The sequence below is a fragment of the Takifugu flavidus genome, chromosome 6 (assembly GCF_003711565.1).
Source record: "Takifugu flavidus isolate HTHZ2018 chromosome 6, ASM371156v2, whole genome shotgun sequence".
Lineage (NCBI taxonomy): Eukaryota > Metazoa > Chordata > Actinopteri > Tetraodontiformes > Tetraodontidae > Takifugu > Takifugu flavidus.
The window spans coordinates 10,578,593-10,606,402 of NC_079525.1; the positions used below are offsets into that span (position 1 = coordinate 10,578,593).

Below are 27,810 nucleotides of genomic sequence, written 5' to 3' on the forward strand. Positions count from 1 at the left end.
GGTCCTCGGAGCACTTCCTCGTTGCCTTGAAAGCTACGAAACGTGTCTCTCCGCCGTGGGTCTCGATATAAGAAGGAGGCAGAAGACATCACTACGCTTGGATTTCTAAATGTGGTTCTAACTATATCGATCTGTGTAGTTATGGGGGTAAGAACTGCTCAAATCTTGATTGTTTCCCCCCCCTAGCTAATTTTGTCATCTTTCATTTACTGCTTGCATTTTATAATTGGATGGAGGCGACTGTTCCGTCCTACCACGTGATTGGCTGTTTTGTGTGACTGGGTTGGTGAACGTTGTTCAGGTGATTGACACTACCCTTGTCTAATCAGCGCCCGCCTGGCTCTTTCGTGATTCGTCCATTGCCATTTGTGGGCGTGACAATTTCTGTGTTTTGTGTTGCGATCGCAAATGGCGGCTGTTCGGTGGTTGCAGTAACTTTGTGCAGGACTTGTAGCTGCAGGGGTCCATATACGAGACTTTTCCATGCGTTGCGTTGCAAACATACAATTATTTTATTAATGATTAGTTAGACTTTGGCGAGTGCAGGATTTCTTTATTTAACGAGAGCTGAACATGACTTGGGAAGATGAATGCTAGTGACAAAGCACGAGTGTAGGACTAGTTATTCAATTTAAGATAACTTTTTCAAACGTGTGTTGAAATATATTTTAATAAGCACGTATTCATATGTAAACGCACTTCCTAAGGAAACTGCTCCTGGCCATCACAATCATATCGATAAGCCTAATTAAAGGGATTCTGTCTTTTTATTTGTTAAATATTTATGCTAACTTTGCTAATTTGGTGTGGGGGATCCCCATACAAAGATCGGTGATTTCTTTTTGATGGGTCCTTAAAAATCCACTTTTTGTTGGCAAAAGCTGAGGGGTTTTTGTTGTAATGGACGATTCAAAGCCACGTTACAGCAAGAGGCTGGTAAGTTTGCAGTGAAAACATCAATCTAACTCATGCCTGTCAGATTCTTTTATTTCATTTATACAGTTCCCTATGTGTGTAACGATAGTATTAACTTGGCGTTTTGGCTCCAAAACTATTATTGTCGTAAGGAAATTAATAAAGTTTGGCTTCCAGCAATAGTTGATATAGGATTTTCTGTACTGAAAATAATGGAATTTATAAAATATGCGGGACGACCTATAGACAACGCATATCTGAAACTGGAAACACAGATGATTATTGTTCTTTAAAGTCTAAAAACTTCACAAGCACTTTTTCCCAACAATTGGGTTGCACAGAAAATAGTTATATCTGTAATAAAGTTGAAGTTCATACAGGTAGAGAGGATTTATCCACAATTGCCCTGTAAAGAAGCTGTTTTCTCATTGGATGAGAGTAAAGTTATTTGACGTTTTTCCCTGATTTTGAGCTTATAATTCAAAAGCTAATGTAACTTTTTTTTTTTTTTTTTTTTTTTTTTGACAAACTACAATTAACAGATATAGTGTTCAATAAGTCTTTGTTTACCCACTTTTAAAATGACTTTTAGTAAAGGTCCAGCTACTTGCCACTGGCATTGTCTTGATTAGTGAAATGGAGATTACCTGAGTGCAGTTGATGTGTGACAAGCGATTGTGGTGTAGACACACCCGTGTCTAGGAGGTCCAGTTTCTGGATCATGATTACATGAAGACAAACATAACACTCCAAGCCAAGTGGAGAAAAGATCATTGGAAAGTACAAGAGATTCAAGATTTACTTTATTCATCCCCGTAGGGAAATTGAATTGTAATAGCAGCCTACAAAGATGTTAATCCAATGCACTCAAAATCGCCTGGAGTTGAGTTAATTCCATCATTACGTAGAAAAGCAGTGCATTTGTTTAAATCTGTCTCGGGCTGTCTGTCGTCACAAACTGAGTCACTGGGCAAGCACAATACGGGTGAGAGAGGCTACAAGATGCCTACAACCACTCTGAAGGAGCTTCAGTGGCTCAGATGGGAGAAACAACACACTTTAGCTGGGGTTCTACCTCGTGGAAGTGTTTTGTGAGAGTACACAAAAAAATAACATGGACTTGCTGTGAGTCAGTCTGCATGAGAACTGGGAAGATGTGTTTCCCAGGATGGTACCGACCCCGAGCATAAGGCCACGTCAAAGCTCGGATCTTAATGCAAATACACTTCTGTATGTATCTTACATTGTAACTTCATTTTCATTTCAAAGCGGGCTGGGACCCGGCGACATTACCACGATGATGGCATCTCGGATGAAGAGATTGACGGCAGGAGGACGTTTGACCTGGAGGAGAAAGTCAGCAGTCAGAGGTTCCGTTCTGATCTGGTCAATCACATGGAGGGAAAAGGTAAATTCGAGCTGAGGGTATTTTGTGTAGGCACATTCACAAGCAAGTCAGATAAGCTGATGGGTGTAAACTGGCACAGTGTCAGCAGGAATAAGGCTGTTCAGACCTCTGTGACATGGCTCAAATGAGGAAAAAAATAAACAAAAATGTGGTTTGCCTGTTTTCCTATTAGATTTTACGTATGAGTTCATCCAGAGAAATGGGCTGAGGGAACCAATCATCTTCGAGAAACCCGATGGATTGGGAATCAAGTATTTATTTCTCTCTTTTACTCATGTATCTCTTTATAAGGATGATGCACTACAGGTGAATAGAGGAAAAATTATGAACAGATATAACTGTGAAACATTTCTTTGTCTCTTAAATATACTAATTGGCGGTGTTTCTCATTAACTTTGTGTAAATTTGCCTGTAGTTCCAGAACAAATATCCTTTGATTGAAATCAGCCAGATTTAAAGGAATCTTTTTTTTATCATTCCATAAATTTGTCAAAACTGTCAACAGCTATTATATATTATTAGCTATTATAACACATTTTCTAGTAATTTGTAAATAATGATTTTTTTTATTTTAAATTAGGCCATGAATAACACCTGAGAAAACCTATTTATGATAACCTTAAGAACATTGATAGGGTATGAAAAGTTGGCTCAGAGTTGAGAAAAACTATAGTTGCTGCATCTGAACTCGGCCACTGATTTAGAGTAACAAGTCTGTAAGCATTATAGCAAAATATCACCAATCTGACTATTCCATTTAAGAGGTATTTACCTGCCTTGTCTCACCTTTAATGTATAAGTGTCTCATTCTCCATTATCTTTGGGGAAAAGCATATGCGCTACTCATCCGGACATGCGATTAATATGCCGCTTGTTTTTGTAGGATGCCTGATCCTGACTTCAACGTGAACGATGTCAAGATGTTTGTCGGTAAGACAACAGTTATATTTCTTTTTTGTTCATTCCACAGTGTAGCATAGTCAGTTCAAACTGCTGCTGCTTTTTACTTACTGTGTTTAATCATGGATGCAAAAACAGGGAGCAGAAGAATGATAGATGTGATGGATGTCAGCACTCAAAAGGGGACGGAGATGTCCATGGCTCAGTGGACACGTTACTATGAGACGCCTCTCTCTCAGAGAGAGAAGCTCTATAATGTCATCAGCCTGGAGTTCAGCCATACAAAGTTGGAGAATCTAGTCCGGAGGCCGACCACCGTATGTATCAGCTCTCCTGTGTCGTATGCAGATAAAGAACGGGGTTCTTTTCAACCGTCTGTCGTCTGTTGCCGTGCAGGTCGATCTCATAGACTGGGTTGACAACATGTGGCCTCGACACCTGAAAGAGAGACAGAGGGACTCGACCAACTCTATCACTGACATGCAGTATCCCAAAGTACAAAAGTACGTACAATTCCATCTTTTTCTCACCTCAGTCGAAAACTGAGAAGTTTATTTTTGAGAAATGTTTTGGTAAAAATCCTTTTTCCACGTGCTTCTGCAGGTACTGCCTGATGAGTGTGGAGGGCTGCTATACTGATTTCCACATCGACTTTGGTGGAACTTCAGTGTGGTACCACATATTGAGAGGAAGCAAGGTGGGCTTCAGTGACCCTGCAGAGCATTAAGAATTCTTCTACTTCTGTGATTGTTTTTATCGTGACCTATGATTGATTAATGGAAATCACACTAAATGTCCATTCTTGGCACTTAACACTCATCTTTTTGATGTGTTTAAGATATTCTGGTTGATCCCACCCACACCTCAGAACTTGGAGCTCTATGAGAACTGGGTCCTCTCTGGGAAGCAGGGAGACGTTTTCCTGGGAGACCGAGTGTCTGACTGCCAGAGGATCGAACTAAAGCAGGGCTACACCTTCATCATCCCCTCAGGTACATCAGGCTTCAACCTGCCGCAAACAGAAAACGGAAGCATTTTGCCTACTTGACTTGGAGGTGTGTGATGTGCTCAGGTTGGATTCACGCCGTTTACACCCCTGTGGATTCCATGGTGTTTGGAGGAAACTTCCTGCACAGTTTTAATATTCCAACGCAGCTGAACATCTGCAACATCGAAGATAGAACGCGGGTATGCGCATGTACAAGGGAAGAATTAAGAACACTTGTGCATTTTATAAATTTTCAACACACTTTACTTTCTCTTCAGGTTCCAACTAAGTTCCGTTACCCCTTCTATTATGAAATGTGCTGGTATGTGTTGGAGCGATATGTCTTCAGCCTCACCAAGACTTCTTACCTCACACCAGAGTTTCAGAAACACTCTTTAGGCATTGGTATGGAAATATGCCGACAGTTCATATGTAAAGGTTCTTTTTATTGTGTAATGTATAGTTTTTATTTGGATTAGGTCTGAAGAAACCATCCAATTTAGCCAATGAGAAGGGGATAGTGGATGATGAAGAGTCCAGTGAAGGAGAAGAAGAAGAAGAACAAGAAGAACTTTCTGACAAACCAGCAGTTAAAGTTCATTTAACACCCCTGGAGTTGGAAGGCCTCTGGAACCTGTTGGGTAAACTGGAGGATTTGCCTTCCAACAAGAAATGCATTCCATCAGGAATACACAACTCCCAAGCACTCGTCTCACATATTAAGGTAGTGTGTGTGTGTGTGTGTGTGTGTGTGTGTGTGTGTGTGTGTGTGTGTGTGTTAAATTGGAAAATTTTCTTTGTTGATATCGATATATACAAGTATTTGTTAATATCAATGTATAATGCACTTTTTTTAAATAAATCTAATCGCCCTGTGCTATTGCCTATTCTGTGTTGTTAAATAATCTTTCATTTCTGTTTAGGCTCTTTTGAAGGAACACGCTAACGACAATCCCAAACTGTCCTACACAGGAAACCCCATCATCACGTGGCCAAAGCGAGTAGGTGTTTGTGAGAAAGCACCTGAGAGACTGCTGGTCTGTACTGACCAGCTGTTTGTTTTTTAGAATCTGATTTGTTACTTGGCCTTAATTTGTCTTTGTTGACCAGCCCTCGTGGTACCAGCCTCCACCACCACCGCCCCCTCCTCCTCCTCGTCCTAAACCGGCCACCATATCGATCATCCCACGGCCACAGAAGCCAGCTTCCTCCATGTCTGTACTGCGGCGGCGCAGAGTCAGGTAACAATGCAGAGACGTACACTTTGTCATTACCTGGAAAGGTTGGGCTGCTGGTACTACTGTTTTCAGACTCTAAGTACAGCTGCTAATACTACTAATGCTGCTGCTACTGCGATTATGACAAATACTGCTGCTGATAATACTGCTACAGCTACAAGTTCTGCTATTACTACTAATGCTGCTACCACTAATGCTGCTGCTACTACTGCTGCTGCTACCGCTACTGCTACAAGTACTACTACTATTACTACTATAATAATTTGTAAGAGTAAATTTCAGCCTCTAAGACATCTCCAGTGTGTCTCTGAGCTGTTTTAGCTGCTCCCAGATGGGCCGACTGTGATGTGGAGCTATTTAGCGTGGCGGCACATTAAGGGGAAAAATGTCTTCTTCCTGCAGGTGTAAGCGGTGCGAAGCCTGCATGAGGCCAGAGTGTGGAGAGTGTAACTTCTGCAGAGATATGAAGAAGTTTGGTGGGCCGGGGAAACTAAAGCAGACCTGCGTGCTGCGACAGTGTCTTTCTGTAAGTCTTCTTCCGTCGTGTTGTTGCCAAAGCACCAGTGTCCTCATTGTCTATCTGTCTCCTCCAGCCCGGTCTACCACTGTCTGCCGTTTGTGAAGTCTGCAAAGAGCCCAATCAAGAGGAAAGTGGAGACACATCACTCACACTGATGGAGTGTTCCAACTGTGCACAGATTGTCCATCCAGCCTGTCTCACGGTAACACATTTTTCCTATCTCTCATGAGTCCATACCAGTTATTGTTTATCTGCCCTCAGCATCAATGATTCCATATTACGCCTTTAATCATAATGTGTGTGTGTGTGTGTCTCTGCAGGTTCAGGGTGAAGGCCTGATAAATAAAGATCTTCCTAGTTGTTGGGAATGTCCAAAGTGTGTCCAAGGTGTTACTGACCATGAGGTATGTGCACATAACATGCTTTCCCACAGTTTTTGGTACTTGCGACCCGCTCTGCTGTGGGTGCATATGAGAACTCAACATGGCATTTGCCTTTATTTTTGCTGTATTATACCTTAATATAAATATTCTATCCTGTCTGCTCTTTTTCGTACTTCCTCTTTATGTGTTAAGTGCTTTACGTTCTGTTCTTAATTCAATATAACTCGTCAGTCATCAGGCAGTGATGAGTCTATGGCTGCAGGCCACCAGCAGCACATCCCTCCTTATGGCCCCCTGGTCCTCAGGCTGGGACCGGGGCAACCTGGGGGCTCCCAACTAGATGGGGAGGTGGTCCACTGTGGTTTCTTCCCTCCTCCTCCTCCTCCTCTTCCTTACTGCTCTTCCTCCTCCTCCTCCTCAGCGTCACTACTATTGGTGGCGGCCCCTCTGCCTTCTCAGCCAATCAGCTCGAGACTGGTGAGAGGTGCCGCCTGTTCTGCGTACATTACTCGTGTATTGTTGCAGCCTTCCTTTTTATTTTCTTCGGTTTCCTTCCTTTGTTTTATGGGAAAAGTGATCAAAAACCTTCCCAGCGAGCTGTCCTAAAACAACTATACGCAGATGCCACCAAGTCAGCCAGTCTGTATGAATGTTGCACTTACATTTCATACAAAGTTTAAAAAAATCTGACTTTTTTTATTTGCTGGTTCCAGCAAATGTTGCATTCACTTTGTGAAGATGCAGTCTTGTTTTACATGTTATGTTTTAATTAACAAGAGTAGATGCAGTGCACCTTTTTAAGGTCAAATCTTGGAAGGGCTGAATATTTTCCCCATAGTTTCAGATTTGTCTTTCTTATGATAATGACTTGGCTGACTTGGTGACAGAAAAAACACCACTTGCCTCTTATTTTACATCAGCTGAAGGTTCTCTGTGTCCCCCTAAACCTGAATTTTTGAACCGTAATTCCTTTTATTTTTAATTATTACTCAATGCCAATATCTAAAACTACCATTAGCTGTGAATAATTTATGCAGTTATTTATGCAAGATGTTTCTTGATGCAATAATCTCTAATAGTGGTATAGGCATAATTTCTTTAGAAGCAGGGCATTCATTTGATCAAACCAATTTATTACATTTTCCCACTTTTTTCATTCTTGAGTCTTTGTGCGAGGAGAAGAAATTGAAAGAGTGAACATTGTTCAGAGCAGGAAACTCTTCAACAATGAAGGGTTTCCAAATAGAGGGGAGGGGTAAATAAAGATGATGCATATGAGGTCCTGCTGTAAATATTTCAATGCATTTTAAATTAAAAATGGATCTTTCCACAAAAAAGGGTCAAGAGGAGTAATTCATTCCAGAACGTTGGGTGGGATTTTTGAATTGTGTGGAGGAGATTTTATTTTTGTGTGTTCTTGTGTGTGTGTCTGTAAAGCAATCTGGCTCTTTCCTACAATCCAGGGACATAAGGCCAGTTTGAATATGTGCATGTGGTTATTGGACATCATAGGCTCACGAGTACTCATCCTCAACACACACCAGAGACGTATCAGGAGCTATTTGGGGTTCTAACTTGCTGCGTGACACTTTATTGTGTAGGCTCGAGAGTTCTCGGCTCGAGTGATACTTTTGTTGTGTGACGATGGTGGTAGGAGAATTCCCCAGTAGATTCTCAAGACACACCTGTGACATGCTCGATTCCTTTGAGCACAAGACAAGCTGTCACCCCGTGGCAGAATCTGGAGAAATACGGTGAAATTTGATTAGCAGAGTCATGAGCTGCTGGTATTTCCCGATGTTGCGGCTGTTATTTCTGTTCAGATGGGTAGAAACATTGCAAGCTGCCTCACTCTTTTGGTTTGGGCTTGTTTGTTGCAGCATGGACAAAGAGCCTGCTTTTTGTTCCAACTGATGGATTGTTTGTTGTATTTTATTGGTCCTTCTGGGTGTCGATCAGTTGTTGTTTTGTATTACTGTATTTAAAAGTGTATAAAATACTCCTATTAAACAGTTTGTTTATGCTGTAGTATTTAGAACCTGGAGTTAGACTATAGTATATTATAGATTTGTGCCTTTTATACCTGTAGTTAGGGTCCATTTCTGTTCACAGATATAATTTTAATTTGATTAACTTCTTTTCTCTTCCTCCAACAGTGTAAGGGGGACAGAGGTGACGGCCTGTCACTAGTAAGTTCTGACTTCACACATCTGAGAGCATTTTTCCATTGGCTGTTTCCCCAGAGCTTTAGCCCTTTTTGTCTTCCATTATACCTTCCAGAAGAGGAAGTCCTCCGCTCTGCTGGATGCTCGTATGGCAAAGATTTATCGTCAACAGAGACACAGCCGTGACGAAGATGATTCTGCCAGTGATGATGAGGATTCAGGTTTGTGTGGCTTTTAAAGAGGAGAGACTCGAGTAAGGGAATGTTCTTTAGCTGCGTTTATAATTGTTCTTTTTGTGATAATATTCCTCTTCCTCAGTTTCCCAGAGGAGGAGAATGGCGCTTCATGTCCGTGGTGGGGCTCACTCTTCCAGAAGGGGGTTTGGAGCCAACAGGAGGGGCTTGCTACGAGGAGGTTCTTCCCACAGAGGAAGCAGGGGAGCTCTCATGAGACATGGATCTTCCTCAGCCTTCAAGTTGAAGAGAGGGATGGCCATGAGGGAGAGTGGACGGAGAGGGAGGGGGGTTCGGCTCCGAGGTGGCTCCAGGATGCAGAGAAGAGGGGAGGAATCTGATGAGTCGGAGGATGAGGAAGACGATGATGACGAAGAGGAAGAGATTGACAGTGACGATGGTGGTAAAGATCGATATCGGCGACGCAGAAGACGGAGGACCGATGACCTGGATGACGACGGTGATGACGACGAGGAAGAAGAGGACGACGACGAGAGCGAGGGGCAGGAGTTTGACCCTGAAGATGAGATGGACATGGTGGAAGATGATGATGAGGAGATGGATGAAGACGAAGAAGGCCTCTGGGATTCAGACCGAGAACCTCCTGTCCTGTTGATGTCTGATCTGAACGATGACCTGCTGAGTGGTTCTTACCTCACTGTTACTCTGCAGCGGCCCGACAAGGCCAAGAAGCAGACCGGTAAGTTGTTTCCAGGAAAGCATTCATATTAGCCAACGATATTTAAGGTGACTCATGGCAGGTAAAACAATCTGTGGGTCTATTTTTTTCCACCATTCACCTGCAGCATCCCTTTGTTTTTAATAATCTCTTCAAAAAACAATTGTAATAGCTGCAACTGTGTGGTTTTGATAGTCTTATTGTGAAATCTAGATAGCACTACAATAAATACACACTATTTTAAATGGAGGGCTTTTATGTTTTAGAACAGAGCTATATAATCATTAAACGCTAACTTTCCAGGCTCCATAGTTCCAAAACTGGAGGCAGCAATGGGTCCAAGGATGCCTGCAGGGGGTTCTGGTCCACAGCTTGGTTTCATTCAGAGGAAGACAGCTCTGTCCAAACATGGACCAGCCAGGTTTAGTGATGGTCCGACTGATGGCCTGACGCCAAGAGGACCTGGCAGGTATCTCGCATCAAAATGGAACAAACTGAGTAAAAATAAAAGGCTGGATGTGGGGTTTTTTTTATTTCTCTGAGCAGAAAATTCCAAAGTTTATTTTTCTTCAGCTCAGCTGTTTGACAGATGAAAGTACAGTGATCCCTCGTTTATCGCGGGAGTTACGTTCCAAAAGTAACACGCGAAAAGTGAAATCCGCGAAGTAGCAACTTTATTTTTTTAATTATTTTACAATGCAATACTGAACAGTAGAATGAAACCAAACATCAAAACCTGTTTTAAAGACCAAACTTTGTTTAAAACAATAATTTTAATATAGTAATACTGTACAAGATTGGAAACATTGTCACTCGCGTATTTCACGGTCCCAGCTGTGCCTCTGCGTCCTGACTCCGCTCCGCTGTAGCGTCTGTTTCTACGGAAGGCGCAGGAGTCTTTCTCCGAGAGAAGAACATTGTTATAGGCAGTTGTTGGCGCTCTTTCTTTTTCTGGGCAAGAAGATTTTTATAAACGGATATGCCACCTTCAATTATATTTGAGAACTGCAATGAACGACTCATCAAAGGGTCCCATTCTTGTGCCGTGCGCTGAAGTTCAGTGGCCATTCTCACCATGGTTGCTAAGCGACCAAGTGCAAACGTAAAGTTGGCAGAATGTACAGAAACGAAAACTGTTGACAAGTGAAAAATCAATACAGTACAGCGTCAATATTTTATTTCTAGACAACAGTAAAGCCCCTGAGCCAATCAGGATTCAGAGGCACTGTAAAAAAAAATAAAAAAAACCCGCGAAGCTGCGAAAGATGAACCGCGATATAGCGAGGGATCACTGTATTCAATTTGTTCAATGTTTGTTCAGGCCACGTGGCTGTCATGGCGACAGAGGCCGAAAGGATTTCTCGGCATCCTCGTCAGAGGAAGAGGAAAGTGTCGCGCCGTCACTGTCTCTGCTGTCGTTGCCCTCGTTCAAGGATGTGGGTAATGACAGTGGAGGCGAAAAGGAAGTGTGGGTTTCTGTTTTCACCTACCTGAACAGAGCCGAGCTGCTGGCGTGCATGACTGTATGTAAGGCTTGGTACAAGTGGTACGTCGCACACACACACACACACAGCAATACCTTTATGTTTCGATGCTGCGTCTTCATTAACTGAAGTGGCTTTATTTGGTTTTACTCCCAAATTTAACGACGTGGTTCCAGCTACTGTTTGTAGTTCCTCATTCATCGTTTTGTCTGTGTAAAAAATATTGTCTAGCTGCTTCGAAACGGTTACCAAGCAAGTGCTTGTCGACCCAGCTTCATAGCGAAGAGGTCACTGTTCCCCTTTTGACCCTGTCAAAACATGAGTTGGAAGGGAAACCTTGAAGGATTGGAACTAAGACCAGCGGTTGTACGAGTGTGCTCACGTTGCCGTTGTCCTCAGGAGCTGTGACAAGCGCCTGTGGAGCCACATCGATGTGAGTCGCTGTAGTCCACTCAGCAACCAAGCCCTGGCAGGCATAATCAAGCGCCAGCCCTACTCCCTGGACCTGTCCTGGACCCCACTGGCAAAGAGGCAACTCAACTGTTTACTTACTCGGCTGCCTGGTATGAACGCACGCCAGCGAGCACATTTCACCCTTCCCACGCTGCATATCTCAGACCATCTCGCTGCTGTCTTCAGGTCTAAGGGAGCTCAGAGTGGCCGGTCTGGCCTGGTCTTGTCTGTCGGCTCTCGTCTCTCCAACCCTGCCCTGTCTGCAGCTTCTGGACCTGCGCTGGTGCGAAGGCATTAAAGACGCACAGATTAAGGATCTGATAATGCCTCCAGGTCAGTACCACCTGTGTCTGGTTCTATCTCACTGCAACCCATCACTTCACTCGGGTCTATCCTTGCAGATTCCGAGTCATCCCGTAGCCGACTTAGAAATTTGGTGACACTGCGTCTGTCTGGTTTGGACATCAGTGAGTCCATCCTTAAGCTATTGCAACGCCACATGACGCAACTGGAGAGGTTGGAGCTGTCTCACTGTAAAAATATCACCGACTCATCCGTCGCCCTTCTGGCAGCCCCGGGGACAAACACCCGCAACAACCTGACTGAACTCACACTGGCCGGTACGTGCCTCTTATTTCTCATTTGTGTTCACTGAGGCTCCTTTATAGGGATTCGTTTAACCCATCTTGTGGTTCTGTGCGCAGGGTGCGGCGAGCTGACGGACTACTGCCTTTCATACATGAAGCGCCTGTCTTCTTTGACTCTGTTAGACCTGCGTGGATGCAGGAACGTCAGCAGACGAGCGTGCGACGCCTTCATTGCCGATTTGTCCCACATCACCCTCTACTGCATGATGGAAGAGAAGCTGATCCAGCGAATAGACTGAAAGGAGCCACCTTGCTGCGTCTTTATATTTATAAGCTCTATCCCTGTTGTATATTGTTCTTCAAAGTTGGGATAGCAGCTCATTTGGAGGGCTTTGCATTAAACTAGCCCAAATAGTGGTTTCCAGCAGGTCCCCATAACCTCCAAACGTTCATTTCTGATACAATATGTAAATAAAGATTGGGTAAAAAAATTTCAAACGCTGATATTTCAATCTTCATTTTTATTACAAACCAAAAACTTTCAAAGCTATAAGGACATATGCATGTGGTGTGGTACGTGTAAACCCTGTCTCAGTAGCTCCTGGTAGTCTCATATGCATCTGGGAATGGAAGGCTGACATGTCCGTTTCCAGCCACGAGCGGAAGGATTCCGGCATTGGGAACCACATTCCACGACAGCGTCAGGGTGATATTCTTGTTAGCTCTGAGAAAGAAAGTAAAAATTAGCTTATTGCATCAGAACACTTCAATATTGCCAGGTGCAGTGCCAAATACAAAAGTGTTATTAATGCTCTGATACATTTTAATGCATTTCAGGGTCCATTTGGTGATCAAGATAACCTGATTTAGAATACGGAAAAAGGTCAACAAGAGACATCACAAAAAATGACTAATAAAACAGTTGCAGGAGGTGGCACCTGTCATTTAACAAATTAATCTTAAAATACGATACAAATGAAACCAGTTACATGACTTGATAAATGTAAGGGGATAAAGAGCCAAAAGAATTTGTGGGGAGGGGGCGTTACCTGAGTCCATTCCCGTCATCAAAGAAGAAATACTTGGACTTCATGTCTCTCATGTTTAGCACGGTGCTTTCACCTCGAAGGATTATTTTATCCCAGAGCACCACCTGGTTCAGAGACTGACACACAAACAGAGTTCATTAAAGTTTGTGTATTTTATAGACGCTTCATTGTGTTGTGAAATGGCCTGCACGCATGGGGCCGGCCCAAAGAAGAAATGTACATTTTGACAATGGTTGATGCTGTATAATAACCAGCTACTTAATGATCCAGCTCTACAACAAGTGTGTGAGTGAAAAAGAGCAGAAGTCTTACATTACTCTTTGTGGTGTACTCTGCAGACAGATAAAGAAACAGCTGTTTGACGTTCCAGTCAAATATTGGCTGTAAATGTAAGAAGAGTTGAGGAAAAAGAAGGGAAAACAGGAACCAGAACTGTTCTGCTAATTCATCGTCACATGCTAACGATCTGATTCTCTCAGGGCTCTGCTTCCATGACAAAAGACTTCTGAAGGATATCAACCGAGAGGTCAAAGGTGATGAACCCCAGGTCACTGCGCTCTCTGGGCCCTGTAAAGTCATCGACGTTCTTCCTGCAGGGATAGAATGGCACTCATTATGCTGGAATTTGTGATTGCGATAGCATGATGTTAAAACCTTTTCATTATTTAATGATAATGCACTTCATTATCTGCATTATCCAGGTGACCTTTCTCTTTGAATGGTTCAGAATCCTGATGCAGGCCATATTAGAGCAGCCTAAATGAGGCCACATCTGCCCTGATCAGGCGCCCCCCCTAACCATTGATTTAAAGTTATACTATTTGTTCTTAAGCTCTTAAAGGACTGGCACCTTTTTAAATAACTGTGAAGCTAAAGAACAGGCTCCTATTTTTAATCTTTTTTTGTCCAATTTTTTCAATCACGCGGGCAACACTGGAACCCGGAACCCTTTCGCTGTGAGGCGGCTGTTCTAACCACTGCACCACCGTGCAGCCCCTTGTAAAACAGTTTCCGTTGTTTGAAATGTGCTTTTATAAAACAGCAATTACTTTTATTACACTAATTACATACATTTTTTTGCATCGTTTGTATTTAGACCTGCGCATTATTCCCCAAGAAGCAGATGCTTGATGATATGTCCGATTCTGATGACCGTTTAATTCTAAATATAAACCGCAAAGGACCAATAAATACAGACTCCACGGTTACATTTACCATCATAATATTTGTAATAACCGATAAAACGTAATGTGTTAATAAATTGAAAGACAGCAGCTGTTGATTCTTACAACATCACTTTAGCGACGTGGATGTTGACGGGAACTCTTCTGTCTTTGAATGCTGTGGTGATAAAACAGCCAAAAGTCAGAGCCGCCATGACGCTCAGAGAAAATGCAAACAAAGAGTTCGCCCTCGATAAAACCGTGTTCATTTTGCACAAAAATATCCAGCCGGTAAAGCAATAATAACAAAGAATTTCTACAGGCTGTGCAGGAAGGCTAGCTACCGGGATGGCTATACACCGGAAGTCAAACTTAAGATTCACACCAAACGTCCCTTTTGTGAATTTCAAAATAAAACAACGATCGTCTGTTGCGAATAACTGCAGGTAATTTTTAAAAAATCTATACGACGCCGAACATATCTAGTGTGTTAGTGTGTTTTTAGGTTTGGTGTCTAGCTACGTGTTGCCTAGACAATATTAAATAGCATTAATCTGATATGCATACATAGTACAAATTACATCAGCATGATAGACGGCGTACAACAAATTATCCAAAGTATCTGACAGTATTGCCAGTTCCAGCCTGCTTCGTTTTAAATCAGCCTTCTTCTTTATCTCTGTACAGAGGTAACAACAGAATGAACACGACCAAAGACGTTTTAAATGGCAACGTAAACATTTTTTCTGAAGGTAACTACTTCCGTTTTTGAAGGTTTTACCGTCAATTGACACATCGCAAAAGAGCGATGATTAGGCGGAAGTACTCGTGATTTTTTTCCCCGAATAACTTTATTCTACGAACACTGCCGGAAACAGATATTTGGTCATAGAAAGTAAGCGTCCACATTAAAAAAAAAAAAAAGTATTTTAATTTCGTACATTTTATTACTTTTTAAAAGATTTTCATCACCATAACAGTCCACAGTTCATCTGATTAATTTAAAAAAAAATTGGAGATAATGTATTTTAAATTATATCGTCCACACTGAATTTCTGTGTTCCTTGAACAGTATGTTGGGCGTAATAGTAATACAAGCATAGTAAATAACTACAAACGTGTAGTGTATTTTACAATAGAAAACCTGATGTAACTTTTATGTACAGTACATTCCATATGCACAAATACATATGTCTGTGCAGTCCTCAACCAGCCAATAACTCCACTGCACGTCAGTGGCAACTATAAACAGTAGCTGTATGTTCATGTGTTGTATATATGGTGTATGTATGGTGGGGGCGTATCCATATCCTCAATGGTGGATATTTTTTTATTATTTTGTAATATTTCTGTGTATTCTTAAAAAATACAGGAGCCTCTTATTTTTCCAGTAACTTATAAATGTGGCAGTTACTAAGCATACTGCTGGATTTAACTCAATGGACCCTCCACTGCTCACGCACACCATGCTAAAAATAATCACTCGTGTACGCGCATGTGACAGGGTCACGTGCGCCGAGCACAGCGACAACAAAGCTTCGGACCAATCAAGCCTCCCTCTGTCTGCAGCCGCAGATCTGAAACTGGTTGCAACATGCCGGAGGTTCCGTCCGGGGCCGGAGCCCCAAAGCTGCCTTCGCGTAAAAGAGTTGCCGGACCTGCTGAGCAACACGACTACTTCCCGAAGAAGGCCTGCTGGGGGATCCTGACCAGCCAAGGTTGGTACGGCTGGTGTCGCTAGTTATATCCCAGCACATTCTTATATTTCGCTTTGAAAACAAGTTTCACCCTTTTCCACGTGTTTAGTAAGACCTTTGATAAAATCACAAAATATCTGGAGACCTTTTTTTCTTACACGTATTTTAAAAGAAAAATGTCCAGGCTGTGTCTGAGTAATTCACAGAGAAAGATGTGGAATAAGAAGAGTTGCTTCGCTTCTCTTGTCCTGTTTCCTCCAGGAACATCATCACAATGTACTTTATCTCCTGTGTTTGGTGATCATCCATCCCAGAACCAGTGTCCTGGTTCTGTTGTGGTGTTCCATGTTTACTGTCCACCGGTGCTCTTGCAGTCAGACCTGTTATTTTGTGCGTCCAACGCACGGCAGCTGCTCAAAGACTTGACCACGGGGGTATAAACCATCCTGAAGATGCCCAGCTCCCCCAGAGTTCTAACAATGGTTCTACAAAGTTTTCAGTTCCTACCATCCCACTCAGTTTTGACATGATGTCATTGAAGGTGTTCTGAATGCGTTCAAAAATTTGGGCCGCCAGTGGAGAGGTCTCACACACAATGGCAGGTCACTAACAGGCGTATCACCTCTTGCAGCTTTGAATATCTAGAAAGATGTCATGCAATTCCTAATCTAGAGTCTGACACAGTGTCTGCTATGGTATTTGTGCGTGTGTATGTCTAGGATCCTGGGCTGACCGCTCCCCTCTTCATGAAGCAGCTTCTCAGGGCCGCCTGCTTGTTCTGCGTACTCTGCTGGCACAGGTAAGACACACACAGCAGCAACAGACTTACAAAATTGTAATTCTGTTGCTGCTTTGGCTCTGACTTTGCAAAGATACATAAAAGCAACTCCTGCACTGATACAAATTGACAATTGTACGCTTCTTATTCAGGGTTATCCTGCCAACATAGTCACCATCGATCATGTGACACCTCTCCACGAGGCCTGTCTGTCAGGACACATCGCTTGTGTAAGAGCGTTAATAAGCTCTGGAGCCAATGTAAGTATACAGGCACTTTTTGCACATTACATACATACATACATGCACATGCATGTGTAAACAAGGAGATTGAATTGACTTAAGAGGTAATCATTTAATGTTGCCGTCGGCCTCTCGGGAGCCTCTCTGATCAGTTCCTTCTTGTCCTTTCATCAAATTTGCAGGGACGCCCAGTTTTATTTTACATCATTGCCAGTAATTCAACACACAACACTTTTATCTCAGGTTTTAGGTTTTCTCAGGTCTTTAGGTTTTATAGGAGGGACGGCGAACATCAGCAACCATCACAACCAGTTGCAAACTTTTGATTGTAATAGCTAGGTTGTAACCCATAGGGGGCGACACGTTTACATTTTCATGGACCAGAATTGACCAACAACTTCAGAATCATATATATTTGTTTTTAGCAGGGAAAAAAGTGGTTTTGGGGCTGAGTTACTCTTGAGTTACTCCCGGTCTTATTTTCCCACATCATATACATGCCATTTTAAAACCTGTGTGTGTTTGTGTGCAGGTGAACGCTGCTACCATCGATGGACTCACCCCCCTGTACAATTGTTGTCGCTCTGGTAGCCTCAGTTGTCTGGAGATGCTGCTGCAACATGGAGCTCATGCCCATTCAGTGCACACCCACTACCCTTCACCTCTGCATGAAGCATGCAAGAGAGGTATAGCTATCTCTCACACACACACACATACACACACACACACACATTTTGATAGGTATAGGTTATTTTTTCAAACGATTGTGAAAGGCTGACCCTGAAATTCAAGAAATTAATTAATTAATGGAAACCATAAACTGGCTTTTACTTCAAGATATGACACACCAGCTGCAGAAGTATAGTTAACCCTCCAACATTAAACTGTGTGTGTGTGTGTGTGTGTGTGCAGGCAGTAGCATGTGTGTGAAGTCCCTGTTGTCTCATGGAGCTGATCCAAGCTATGAATCGTCTCACCTGGGCTCTCCTCTCTACATCAGCTGTCTGCACGGACAGGCAGCCTGCTCAGAGGTCCTGCTGCATACAGGCTAGTGTCTCATTTGCTATGTCTGCCTGCAAACAAATGTCTCCCGACCGTTTCCTGAATATTGTACTGTTTTTCCTGCCAGGGGCCAGAGTAAATGCTGGCAGAGGGAGTGACAGTCCTCTACATGCAGCAGTCAGACAGGATTGTGCTGAGCAGGTGTCACTGTTGTTGGAATTCGGTGCTGACGTCAATCTCAGAGACGATAATAACCAGAGACCCTTGGAGCTGGCGCCCCCTGGTGGGAAAACTCATCAACTATTGAAGTCGTTTCAAGGTAAAGCAGGATTCTGCATGACTGATACTGCTCGTGTAATGTGCGTGTAAGAGGAGTAAAAGGAAACTGTTCTCTACATCCAGAGTCTCCTAGAAGTCTTTGTCAGCTGTGTCGTATTACCATTAGAGATCTGATTGGGCCACAGAAGTTGAAGCTGCTCCCAATGCTTCCTCTCCCTCCTCTACTCACCGACTACTTGAATCACAAATAAATAAACTTCAACATTTTAAAACCATTTGAAAAGTCAAACGCACACTAAGCACAAGATAACATAAACTATTGACATGAAAAATTAAACACGCTAAACAACTGAAGCACCTACATTAATATTGGAAAACAATTGCAATTATTAAATATTAAACTATTGTCACTATTCAATCAAGAAAATATAAATGTTTTATCTTGTAATGTTATATTTTATTTCTTATTTTTCTGTGCAACAGGTAATCACCTACAGAGTGTGCTGTTGTGTATTAAGAAATATTTATTACTATTCACCAACACCCAACCTGACTATCTTGCTTCCTGAAAATGGCGAGTTGGAGTCCTTTACAAAGCACCATTAGTCCATCTTAAAGCTTGACTGATTATTTGACGATTTCCACAAACTTCCCACCAAGTCTCCACAGCTCATCTCATGTCTTTTCACTGGAATCACGGCTGTAAGGAAGATTCTTGGGTTTTCCACGGAGCGTTTCTCAAACATTCATAATCTTTAATATTTATTGTGCATTTATTATCCTTAAACCCACCTGTGGGATTGAGAATAGAACCATAATGTGCGTCTGCTTTTAGGTTTGTAACTTATTACACATGTGTTCAGCTATGTCGTTCAGTGTGAAATCCTTTGTAAATATTTCTAAACAATAAAAATGATTCTGCAATGTTATGACGTTTACGACCAATTCAAGTCCATACACGCGATGCTTCTGAAGTTAGTGTGTGATTGATGGCCGAGGGCCAATCGTGTTGAGGTCAGCAGTTCTGTCTCACCTGCTGTTTTCAAATTGTTGAGTATATTGGAGACATGCTTAATCACAAATACAACTAAATTAAAGCCTTACCTGATAAATACACGTTTTATTTGACACATTGCCTAAAATACCACAGAAAAAATTATGTTGCCCTGTAGAGCGGAGAAAAGCTAGTGAGAGTAACGTGTTGGGAGTCAAAGCATAAATGAGTTATTTCACATGAGCTGGTGAGAAAATCTCCACAAATGACACGATCTCACCAAAAAAGCACCAAGCTGAAACCGCCCCTTCACTGCCCCCTACCATCGAACCTGAGGCTAACTTCAAGGCCATTGGTGTGACGACACGGCGCTAACTGCAGCCGTGCGGGAGCGGCAGGCAACGGGACACAAACGGTCCAGGACATACAGGTATGAGCCGGTCTCTACCACCTAGAAGGAACACACGGTAGGATTCACCCCGGTCCCTCCGGCTATGTTGTTCTCACCTGGGATATCAATAGCTAAACTGCGGTGTGCCGTCTGTGATCCCTCGTTTAGCCCCCTTTTCTAGCTGTTGTGATCGCTTATCCTCGCTGAAGCCAAACTCCGCTGCTAGAGACAGAAATGAGACTGAAAGTAGGGTTTCTTCTGCGGAGCTTACTCGTTATCGGGACTTTTCTCGGCTTGGTGGTGCTCTGGTCGTCCCTGTCTCCGACACCCAGCGATGATGATCCATTTGGGAAACGGGTGAGTTAAGAACAACCAACTCGCCAGTGTCCTAATATCAACCCCCATTTAGTGCACTAAGCAGCACCATGTATGCGTTGTGTTTCATCACTATTGTTGTGTTCTCTTTTAAATAAGTTTCCGTCTCTGACTGACGGAAGTATTTTGACTCCGGCACGAGAACCATTTTTCTAGCTAGGGTGGTTGTCATGGAGATTACTTTCCATCTTGTTGCTAATTTAAGCAAAATGGGCTTTTCTTGTTTGGTAACAGTCACATGTGGGTGTAGTTTTGTCAGCCTACAGTAGCGGTAATAGCTGTCGACAGAAGCCCGCAAACACAACTGTTAATATTTTACCAGGATCCATATCCGCGTGTCCCCGGGTCCAAACCGGAAACGCAGCCTGGTTGTGAGCGTTTATGATTGTTTTAGTCCTTCAACAAATAGAAGCGCTCTTTCACGACTGCTTAGTATTTTATTCCTCATCATGAAATGTAGATGCATCTAAATACCAACACACCTCAAACAAATCCAATTGGACATTCTATAGCTTTGACTATCTCATCTGTAGCTACTGTATATTTATATATGTCCTGATTATATATCCCCCATGCAGGACAGTGGTTTACTACCCAGAGGTGACCTAGCAAATCAGTTTAAGCCGGTGGTGCCATGGCCCCACGTGGAGGGGGTTGAAGTTGACCTCAACTCAATCAGACTCAAAAATGGTGAGAGTCATTTTTATTTCAAAAATTGAGTGCAAATGGTACATCAAGGATAGTTGTGTGTCAGTACAGTGACTAAATATTGACATTTGAAAGGATTCTGTCCTTTTTTTTACCAAGTTTTTAAAAAAAAAAAAATACCGGTAATAGAGATGTATGTGAGTAAAAGTCACAATTCTCCTGTTTTCTGGTCTTTGTCTTTAGGAAAACTTGACCAGAATCCAAATCCAGGTCAGCAGCAGGCCAATCAGAAGCAGGTGATCCAGCAGCAGTATGTGACTTTCAAGCCCCACACTCATCCGTATACAAGTCCCGTCTTAAAGAAAGGGATCCTTGGAAATCTCGAGCCAAAGGAACCTGAGCCTCCAGGGGTCCCCGGTGGGCTTGGAGAAGGAGCCAAACCTTTTGTCTTGAATGCCGAATACAAAGATGCCATTCAGGATTCCATCAAAGAGTTTGGCTTCAACATGGTGGCCAGCGACATGATCTCCCTGGACAGAAGCATCAGTGACATTCGTCATGATGAGTAAGTCAATGCCAACTGCACCACGGCTGCATTTACTGCATCATTGCCTTTATAATTTTTAGTCATGTCATTGGTTGCCAAAGGTGATTTAGGATCTGCAACATGTGCCAACACAGTCTCAATCTGTCATGTTTCTTGTGTTGTGGTGCTTTTTAAAATTATACAGCTCTGATTATTATGGCAACAGTAGTATCACTGTGTCTACATTTAACAAATATATCAAGTCACTAATGAGTCATTATAAAAAGGTAGTTTTGAGCCAGTATTCGAAACTAGTTCATGTTTTTCTCAATCGTCTGTATTTAAATAAAAACACTAGGAACAAATATTAGAGCAATATTGGGACTGATAATTCTTATTTCTTTCCTCTGCTGGGCTTGGCAGCTGACTAATACTAAATACCATCTTAAACAAATAACAGGAGGGTGTCACTGAAACATACTTCCCGGTATTTCAGCAACAAGGTTGTGAAACCAGTTCATCCATTGTTTCACTACACCAGCGCTTCTCAAATAGTGGGGCTGCGATGCCAGGGGGGGCGCGTGTGACCCCGGAGAACATGTATTTTTTTTATTTTTTGCCGTACTAGAATAAAGTGTAATTGCACATCCCGCGCGCACACACCACAGAGCAAGAGATAGGAAGTGCAGTGAACAAACCACCAAGAGACAGCATGAAAAAATACTTAACTGATGAAAAGAAAGGCGGAGAGAGACGAAGATAATGAGACATACGAAAGTCTCCCGAAAGCTAAGACGAGGAAATATGACGAAGCATATATAGCGCTTGGCTTCACTGCGACTATGGTGGGAGACAAGGAAAGACCGGTGTGTTTACTGTGTCTAAAAATGTTGGCAGGACAGCATGAAGCCAAATAAATGAAGGCGTCACTTAAAGACATCACACCCCAGTCACGCTGATCAGCCGCTTGAGTTTTTGCCGAATATTGGCAACAATCATCCCGCTTTGGTCTATATTTCTTTCTTTTTTTGTTTTCTTTAATATTTATAAGGATACAATGTTATGCAGAGGTGTACTGATAACAATTTCATAGACAAATGATACTAATTCTAGTCACTGCGGGGGGCGCAAAATGTTTTCTTCTTCCTAGGGGGGGCGTAACAGAAAATAATTGAGAAGCACTGCACTACACTAACGTCACAACAAAGAACATGGACACCAATAAATGAATAAATGAGGCTGATAGGAACCTGCCACGTTTTTGTCCTTTCTGTTCAGGTGTAAATACTGGCACTATGATGAAAACCTGCTGACCTCCAGTGTTGTGATTGTCTTCCATAATGAAGGCTGGTCAACACTGATGAGAACTGTCCACAGTGTCATTAAGAGGACTCCGAGGAGGTACTTAGCTGAGATAGTCATGATTGATGACTTTAGCAACAAAGGTGAGTTTCTCTTCCTCACATCCAGAGTTTGTGTCCAGCCTGAGGAACTATGGATTCATAATCACACTTTTGTGTGTTCATTTATGTTTGTGTCCACGTAGTCCATTTAAAGGAGCGTCTGGAGGAGTACATCAAACAGTGGAATGGTCTTGTTAAACTCTTCAGGAATGAAAAGAGAGAGGGACTGATCCAGGCCAGAAGTATAGGAGCCAAGAAAGCCACTAAAGGACAGGTGTGATCTGATGTTTCATAATGTGTTAGAAAGAAATGATTAATAGAGCCCACAAATTATATAGATTTTGGTGTTAATAGACACTTGGTGTTCCTGCTACTTCTTGTTGTTCATTACTCTTGCTCTGAAGTACATTGTTGCTATGCTATAAACAAGGGTGTGGATTAATATGACTTGTTATGTACTGTACATTAATGATAATAACACTGGGGATGATCCTGAGAATTAGGAGTTGTGTAATTAAACTTTTCTATGTTTAGAGACTATAAAAATTACAGAGGGGACCGGTTCATTGATCGACCTGTGTTCTTAATCATTCTGATTTCCTAGGTTTTGATCTACCTGGATGCTCATTGTGAGGTTGGAATCAACTGGTACGCTCCTCTGGTCGCGCCCATTTCAAAGGACAGGTACAGTAACAAATACTCACACAGTAATTTGGTCTTCACAGGTTAAGTAATGCATCCCTGTAGATTCAGGCTTCATTTTCATTGGCCAAGGGAAGCCCCCATTAAATACCAATTGGATTTTGGATGAGAAACTATGCCTCATTATCTTGGTTGAGGCCAGAATATATTCTATGCTCTCATGGATCTTGTCTGACAAATTGCTGCAAATACACCAGAGTTGGCTGCAAATGCTCATTTCCATCTGTCGACCCCAGCCAGATGCCTTCTAGTCCGTAAGACTGTATGTTTTTCAATGAATCTTATGTTTAGTCACAGCTCCAAAAAGTCACTTTCAAGGGCCAGCAGGGCTTTAAAATCAAAGTCCACTTCCTACATAGGTTTGTTTTGTGTTTTTGTGTATAGGACAGCATGTACAGTGCCACTAATAGACTATATAGATGGTAATAAATTCACTATGGAGCCCCAGCAGGGTGGTGATGAGGATGGACTGGCCAGAGGAGCTTGGGACTGGAGCTTGCTCTGGAAGAGAGTTCCATTAAGCCAAAGAGAGAAGGCCCACAGAAAACACACCACTCTGCCTTACCGGTACACCTTTTGATGGCGGCATGCTAACGTTCATCCCTGTTCTGTTTGTGTCTCCATCTCTGTCCTTTAACCCAACCTCCATGCTGTCACTGCTGGCCCAACTGTTCTGTCCTGCATGAACATCACGCGCCTGCCCCCATGTATTGTACGTGCATGGCTCCATCTCCGCTCGGTCAGAACGGTGTGTACGGTGCCTCTCATCGACTCCATTGATGGGCAGAAGTACACCATCGACCCACAGGGTGGAGGAGACCAGAACGGCTTTGCTCGAGGAGCCTGGGATTGGAGTATGCTGTGGAAGAGAGTTCCTTTGGGGGACAGAGAAAAACAGCTCAGAAAAACTGAGACTGAACCATATAGGTATAGAAAATCATAACACACATCCTTTTTGCCTACAACAATAGTTTCTGTGTGTATAAATAATATCAAATTATTAGAACACTGGACGTATTTCAGAGTTCTTTCATTCTTGTTAAATTGGCCATTAAAATTAACATTCTTCTAACCATTGCTGGAACCCCCTGCAGAAGAGGGAATCAGCTTGAACACTGACAATGATGGTCTGGTCCAGACAATGATGGTCTGGTCCTCAGCAACTTCAGGTTGAGTTGGAAAATACAATCAACGGATCGATTCAAAGGAAAACTTTTGATTTGTGTTGAAGTTCCTAGAGAATATATTGACATTATGATGGAATGACATGCCAAAAATCACACACACACACACACACACATATTGTATATATGTGGAAATTTCTCTAAAACAGATGAGACTTAACTTTCTTGCATGTCCTGACTAACAGCTCACTGTGAAATTTAGTTTCCTGCTCTCCATCTGTGAATTGACGTTAGGCTGTTTTTGACCTGGGAGATTTGGGCTAAAAGAAGGTGTGCATTGGGTCGACAGGACTCCTCTTCCTCTTTCCTCTTCCTCTCCTTTTTCCCCCCATTCATCATTATTTTTTTCATCTGTCTTTATTGCTGAGCTTTGCTTCCACTACCTTCTAAGTGTAATTCCATTTGTCTTTGTCTTTCATCTTGAACAAAAATATTTTTACAGATCTTCTTTGTAAATTTTATCTTGGCATTAACATTCAGTCAGAAATTTCCTTTGATTTTATCTTATTTTTGCTGTCATCAAAACTGTAAAAAATAGGTAGTAGGTGTTCTTTTAAGAATGCTTAAGTGAGTATTGGGGGGGAAGACAATCATTATTAATATTGCTGGTTACTTTTCACAACAACGGTGTCTGTCTACCTGTATGTGTGGTAGGTCTCCAGCCATGGCCGGTGGTCTCTTTGCCATTGAGAGAGACTTCTTCTTTGAGCTGGGCCTGTATGACCCTGGGCTGCAGATATGGGGAGGTGAGAACTTTGAGATCTCATACAAGGTAAACTTGTTTCATCGACTTCTTTGATTCAAATCCCGTATCGAGATTTTAAATTAATTCACCTTGAGTTTTTCCATTCATGCAGATCTGGCAGTGTGGGGGGCAGCTGCTCTTTGTCCCCTGCTCTCGCATTGGACACATTTACAGGCTTCACGGATGGCAAGGCAACCCTCCTCCAGCACATGTGGGATCATCACCTACTCTAAAGGTAGAGGCCCACAACAAATATTGATTTACCTTCTAAGATATGAGTTTTTAAAGCACACTTTACAGTTTAAAATCAACTAATATACACTGATGGCTAAATATTGATAGAACAGATGCACATTCTGTTAACATTCTGGAACTTTAACATCACAAATATAGGAAAGAAATGACCACTGTCAGTCAGTTCATCCATCTTTCTATACAGCATTTTATGTAACTTGTATTTTCACAAGTGGTAACCAACACATTTCTAACCAAGGAATAATAATTGTGTGAATACAGAACTATGTGAGAGTAGTGGAAGTGTGGTGGGATGAATATAAGGACTACTTTTACGCCAGTCGACCTGAAACACTCACTCTGGCCTATGGAGACATCAGTGAGCTGAAGAAATTCAGGTAAAGTTTCCAACAGTCTCTTGCACATCCCATCGCTTTGATCGTATCCTTTTGCGCTCTTTGCCTTTTCTTGTTGTCACGCTACAGAAATATCCAGTTCTTCCTCTTTTTCTCGTTTTTTTTCTCTTTTGAAATAACTAAATGCGCTCGTGATGCAAATAAAATTGACTGTCTTGCTGTCAGGGAGGAACATAGATGCAAGAGCTTCAAGTGGTTCATGGAGGAAATAGCCTATGATATCCCGCTGCATTACCCTTTGCCTCCCAAGAATGTGGAATGGGGAGAGGTCAGTATCTACAAACACACAGGGAAAGTCTCACAAACTTTAGATGTCGTTGTGTTACGTTCTGGACCATGTGATGTCTGTAGATCCGGGGTTTGGATTCCAGTTATTGCATTGACAGTATGGGGCATACCAATGGGGGAAGTGTGGAAATAGGACCTTGCCACAGGATGGGGGGCAACCAGGTAATGAAACTGCCCCATGTGGTATGTTTTTGGTCTGGTTTTGCTTGATTTTAATATCCATGTGTGTCATTTTGTCTGTGTGTAGTTGTTCCGTATCAATGATGCCAACCAGCTGATGCAGTATGACCAGTGTTTGACCAGAGGAGCTGACAATTCAGCTGTCATCATCACACATTGTGATCAGAACCAGCACAATGAGTGGAAGTATTTCAAGGTCAGACACACAAATACATGATTAGAAAAAAAATGGCATTTTTCTAATCACCTTTTTTTTTTTTACTGCAGGATCTTCATCGGTTCACTCACGTGACAACGGGTAATTTATACATTTTCTCTGCTTTTTTAATGTTTCAAAATCACATAGTTAGGATGTGATGAGTCTGAATGACAATGATCTGTGATCTCCACACAGGAAAATGTCTGGACAGATCAGACCTGCTCCACAAAGTCTTTATATCAGACTGTGACACCAGCAAAACCACTCAAAAATGGGAGATGAACAACATTGTGGCTGTATGAGGAAAACTTTTTGAATATATGACACCTCCATACTACAAGTTTACAGAGCTGTGGAGCTGATGATGTTATCGAAGAGCTGGACAGCAGCTTCGAGAAGCAGGCCCCTGTGCTCCACGTGTTTAAATGTACGGGACAAATGTTTCTGTGTTTACTGGCTCACTCCAACTGGTCTTTTTTGCTCTGATTTTTTTTTAAAAACTACTCCAACATTAGTGAATCATTTCATATCAAGTTCACTAACATTAAATCAAATCTATATTCTGTCACTGCTGATGGATGCAAATATTTCCACATGTGGGGTTCCAACATTGTCCTGATCAGCCAAGTAAGAATCAACTTAAATCAACTAATTGGCACAATTGTGCCAAAATATAAACCTGGATTCTACTGACTATCTTAACACACCTGTAATGTTTAAAATGACTCTACCTGTTTTTGATCTGTAATTTACTTTAATTCAGCACTGAGAGAAAACTCTTTCTTGGTGGAGCTGGTTGTTTTAAAGCTCTAAAATGTCATTTCATTTGCAGTTAGTGTATTTATTATCCCTGTGGAAATAGCAGTGGTTTAACTTGGTTAAATTATTTGGGGGTTAAACACCAACTGGCTCTAACAAAATCATATTTAATGATTGGTTGTTGACTATACTGTGAAATTCTGATGGTTCCAAATTAATTAAATCATTTTTCTATACAATTTAGATTATGAGGGGCTGTGATAACTGACCAGTTGACTGTGATTGAATATTTGCATTCAACAAAAAGAGAGTGGACACAACAGTGATGCAACATCAGTTAATTATTTCAGTAATGGTCAGGGAAAGAAAATGTGGTTGGTAACTTTTGTCTGTTTTCTGTAGGATTTGGGTTTATTGTATGAGTGCTCTCATACCATATGCAATGTTTTGTACAGTGTGTTTTTGTTTGTACAGATAATGGATTTTGTGAAGGGCCTTTAATGACTGTATATACATAAATTATAACAGATTTATTATGGATTGGAAATTGATGACTGGGCAAATAAAAGAATGGATTTTTAAGGTATTGTTAGTTTGTTTGTT

General features: G+C 42.1%; 4 protein-coding genes across 11 annotated transcripts; 3 read left to right on the forward strand and 1 right to left on the reverse strand.

Annotated features, from left to right (window-relative positions):
• Window positions 1-12,451, forward strand: kdm2aa (lysine (K)-specific demethylase 2Aa). Of its 5 annotated transcripts, none has more exons than XM_057034988.1 (26): window positions 1-147; window positions 2,185-2,323; window positions 2,496-2,574; window positions 3,207-3,253; window positions 3,362-3,540; window positions 3,620-3,726; window positions 3,827-3,920; window positions 4,062-4,215; window positions 4,296-4,411; window positions 4,490-4,616; window positions 4,691-4,935; window positions 5,135-5,248; window positions 5,322-5,452; window positions 5,852-5,975; window positions 6,043-6,171; window positions 6,290-6,373; window positions 6,584-6,829; window positions 8,509-8,541; window positions 8,633-8,738; window positions 8,836-9,450; window positions 9,733-9,898; window positions 10,751-10,975; window positions 11,313-11,476; window positions 11,553-11,699; window positions 11,768-11,986; window positions 12,071-12,451. In XM_057034988.1, the coding sequence occupies exons 1-26, from the start codon at window positions 142-144 to the stop codon at window positions 12,250-12,252; spliced, it is 3,978 nt and encodes a 1,325-aa protein (XP_056890968.1). In that variant the 5' UTR covers window positions 1-141; the 3' UTR covers window positions 12,253-12,451. The 5 variants fall into 5 exon arrangements, with proteins under 5 accessions (XP_056890968.1, XP_056890967.1, XP_056890969.1 ...); XM_057034987.1 differs by lacking the exon at window positions 1-147 and adding an exon at window positions 382-936; XM_057034989.1 differs by lacking the exon at window positions 1-147 and adding an exon at window positions 383-936 and having other exon boundaries at window positions 5,135-5,212.
• A 3-nt stretch (window positions 12,452-12,454) lies between these two features.
• On the reverse strand, window positions 12,455-14,543 carry spcs3 (signal peptidase complex subunit 3). The gene is made up of 5 exons (XM_057034996.1): window positions 14,292-14,543; window positions 13,517-13,592; window positions 13,315-13,389; window positions 13,003-13,118; window positions 12,455-12,677 (listed from the first exon to the last, which is right to left on the reverse strand). Exons 1-5 carry the CDS (start codon window positions 14,432-14,434, stop codon window positions 12,545-12,547), a joined length of 543 nt encoding a protein of 180 aa, XP_056890976.1. The 5' UTR covers window positions 14,435-14,543; the 3' UTR covers window positions 12,455-12,544.
• Window positions 14,544-15,637: 1,094 nt separating this feature from the next.
• Window positions 15,638-19,092, forward strand: LOC130526792 (ankyrin repeat and SOCS box protein 5-like). Its single transcript, XM_057034710.1, has 7 exons — window positions 15,638-15,883; window positions 16,582-16,661; window positions 16,793-16,900; window positions 17,415-17,568; window positions 17,795-17,929; window positions 18,012-18,203; window positions 18,287-19,092. Exons 1-7 carry the CDS (start codon window positions 15,760-15,762, stop codon window positions 18,412-18,414), a joined length of 921 nt encoding a protein of 306 aa, XP_056890690.1. The 5' UTR covers window positions 15,638-15,759; the 3' UTR covers window positions 18,415-19,092.
• Window positions 19,093-19,464: 372 nt separating this feature from the next.
• On the forward strand, window positions 19,465-27,789 carry galnt7 (UDP-N-acetyl-alpha-D-galactosamine: polypeptide N-acetylgalactosaminyltransferase 7). Of its 4 annotated transcripts, XM_057034701.1 has the most exons (16): window positions 19,465-19,624; window positions 19,717-19,905; window positions 20,502-20,613; window positions 20,815-21,136; window positions 22,376-22,542; window positions 22,644-22,774; window positions 23,105-23,184; window positions 23,947-24,129; window positions 25,041-25,158; window positions 25,244-25,366; window positions 25,648-25,763; window positions 25,947-26,049; window positions 26,133-26,231; window positions 26,317-26,445; window positions 26,517-26,547; window positions 26,644-26,939. In XM_057034701.1, exons 2-16 carry the CDS (start codon window positions 19,783-19,785, stop codon window positions 26,748-26,750), a joined length of 1,944 nt encoding a protein of 647 aa, XP_056890681.1. In that variant the 5' UTR covers window positions 19,465-19,624; window positions 19,717-19,782; the 3' UTR covers window positions 26,751-26,939. The 4 variants fall into 4 exon arrangements, with proteins under 4 accessions (XP_056890681.1, XP_056890680.1, XP_056890682.1 ...); XM_057034700.1 differs by lacking the exon at window positions 23,947-24,129 and adding an exon at window positions 23,587-23,769 and having other exon boundaries at window positions 19,520-19,905; window positions 26,644-27,789; XM_057034698.1 differs by having other exon boundaries at window positions 19,522-19,905.
• The last annotated feature ends 21 nt before the right edge of the window (window positions 27,790-27,810 follow it).

Excerpts from the sequence above, each read along its gene's own strand:
- kdm2aa (XM_057034987.1), top strand. The coding sequence starts at position 901 with ATGGACGATTCAAAGCCACGTTACAGCAAGAGGCTG. Across the intron at positions 3,921-4,061 it reads ACATATTGAGAGGAAGCAAG|ATATTCTGGTTGATCCCACC; the intron begins GTGGGCTTCAGT and ends GATGTGTTTAAG. Across the intron at positions 11,700-11,767 it reads GGATCTGATAATGCCTCCAG|ATTCCGAGTCATCCCGTAGC; the intron begins GTCAGTACCACC and ends CTATCCTTGCAG.
- spcs3 (XM_057034996.1), bottom strand. The coding sequence starts at position 14,434 with ATGAACACGGTTTTATCGAGGGCGAACTCTTTGTTTGCATTTTCTCTG. Across the intron at positions 13,390-13,516 it reads CCTTTGACCTCTCGGTTGAT|TTACAGCCAATATTTGACTG; the intron begins ATCCTTCAGAAG and ends CTCTTCTTACAT. Across the intron at positions 12,678-13,002 it reads GATGACGGGAATGGACTCAG|AGCTAACAAGAATATCACCC; the intron begins GTAACGCCCCCT and ends TTTCTTTCTCAG.
- LOC130526792 (XM_057034710.1), top strand. The coding sequence starts at position 15,760 with ATGCCGGAGGTTCCGTCCGGGGCCGGAGCCCCAAAGCTGCCTTCGCGT. Across the intron at positions 16,662-16,792 it reads TGCGTACTCTGCTGGCACAG|GGTTATCCTGCCAACATAGT; the intron begins GTAAGACACACA and ends CTTCTTATTCAG. Across the intron at positions 16,901-17,414 it reads TAATAAGCTCTGGAGCCAAT|GTGAACGCTGCTACCATCGA; the intron begins GTAAGTATACAG and ends GTTTGTGTGCAG.
- galnt7 (XM_057034701.1), top strand. The coding sequence starts at position 19,783 with ATGAGACTGAAAGTAGGGTTTCTTCTGCGGAGCTTACTCGTTATCGGG. Across the intron at positions 24,130-25,040 it reads ACTGAGACTGAACCATATAG|GTCTCCAGCCATGGCCGGTG; the intron begins GTATAGAAAATC and ends TATGTGTGGTAG. Across the intron at positions 25,159-25,243 it reads ACTTTGAGATCTCATACAAG|ATCTGGCAGTGTGGGGGGCA; the intron begins GTAAACTTGTTT and ends CCATTCATGCAG.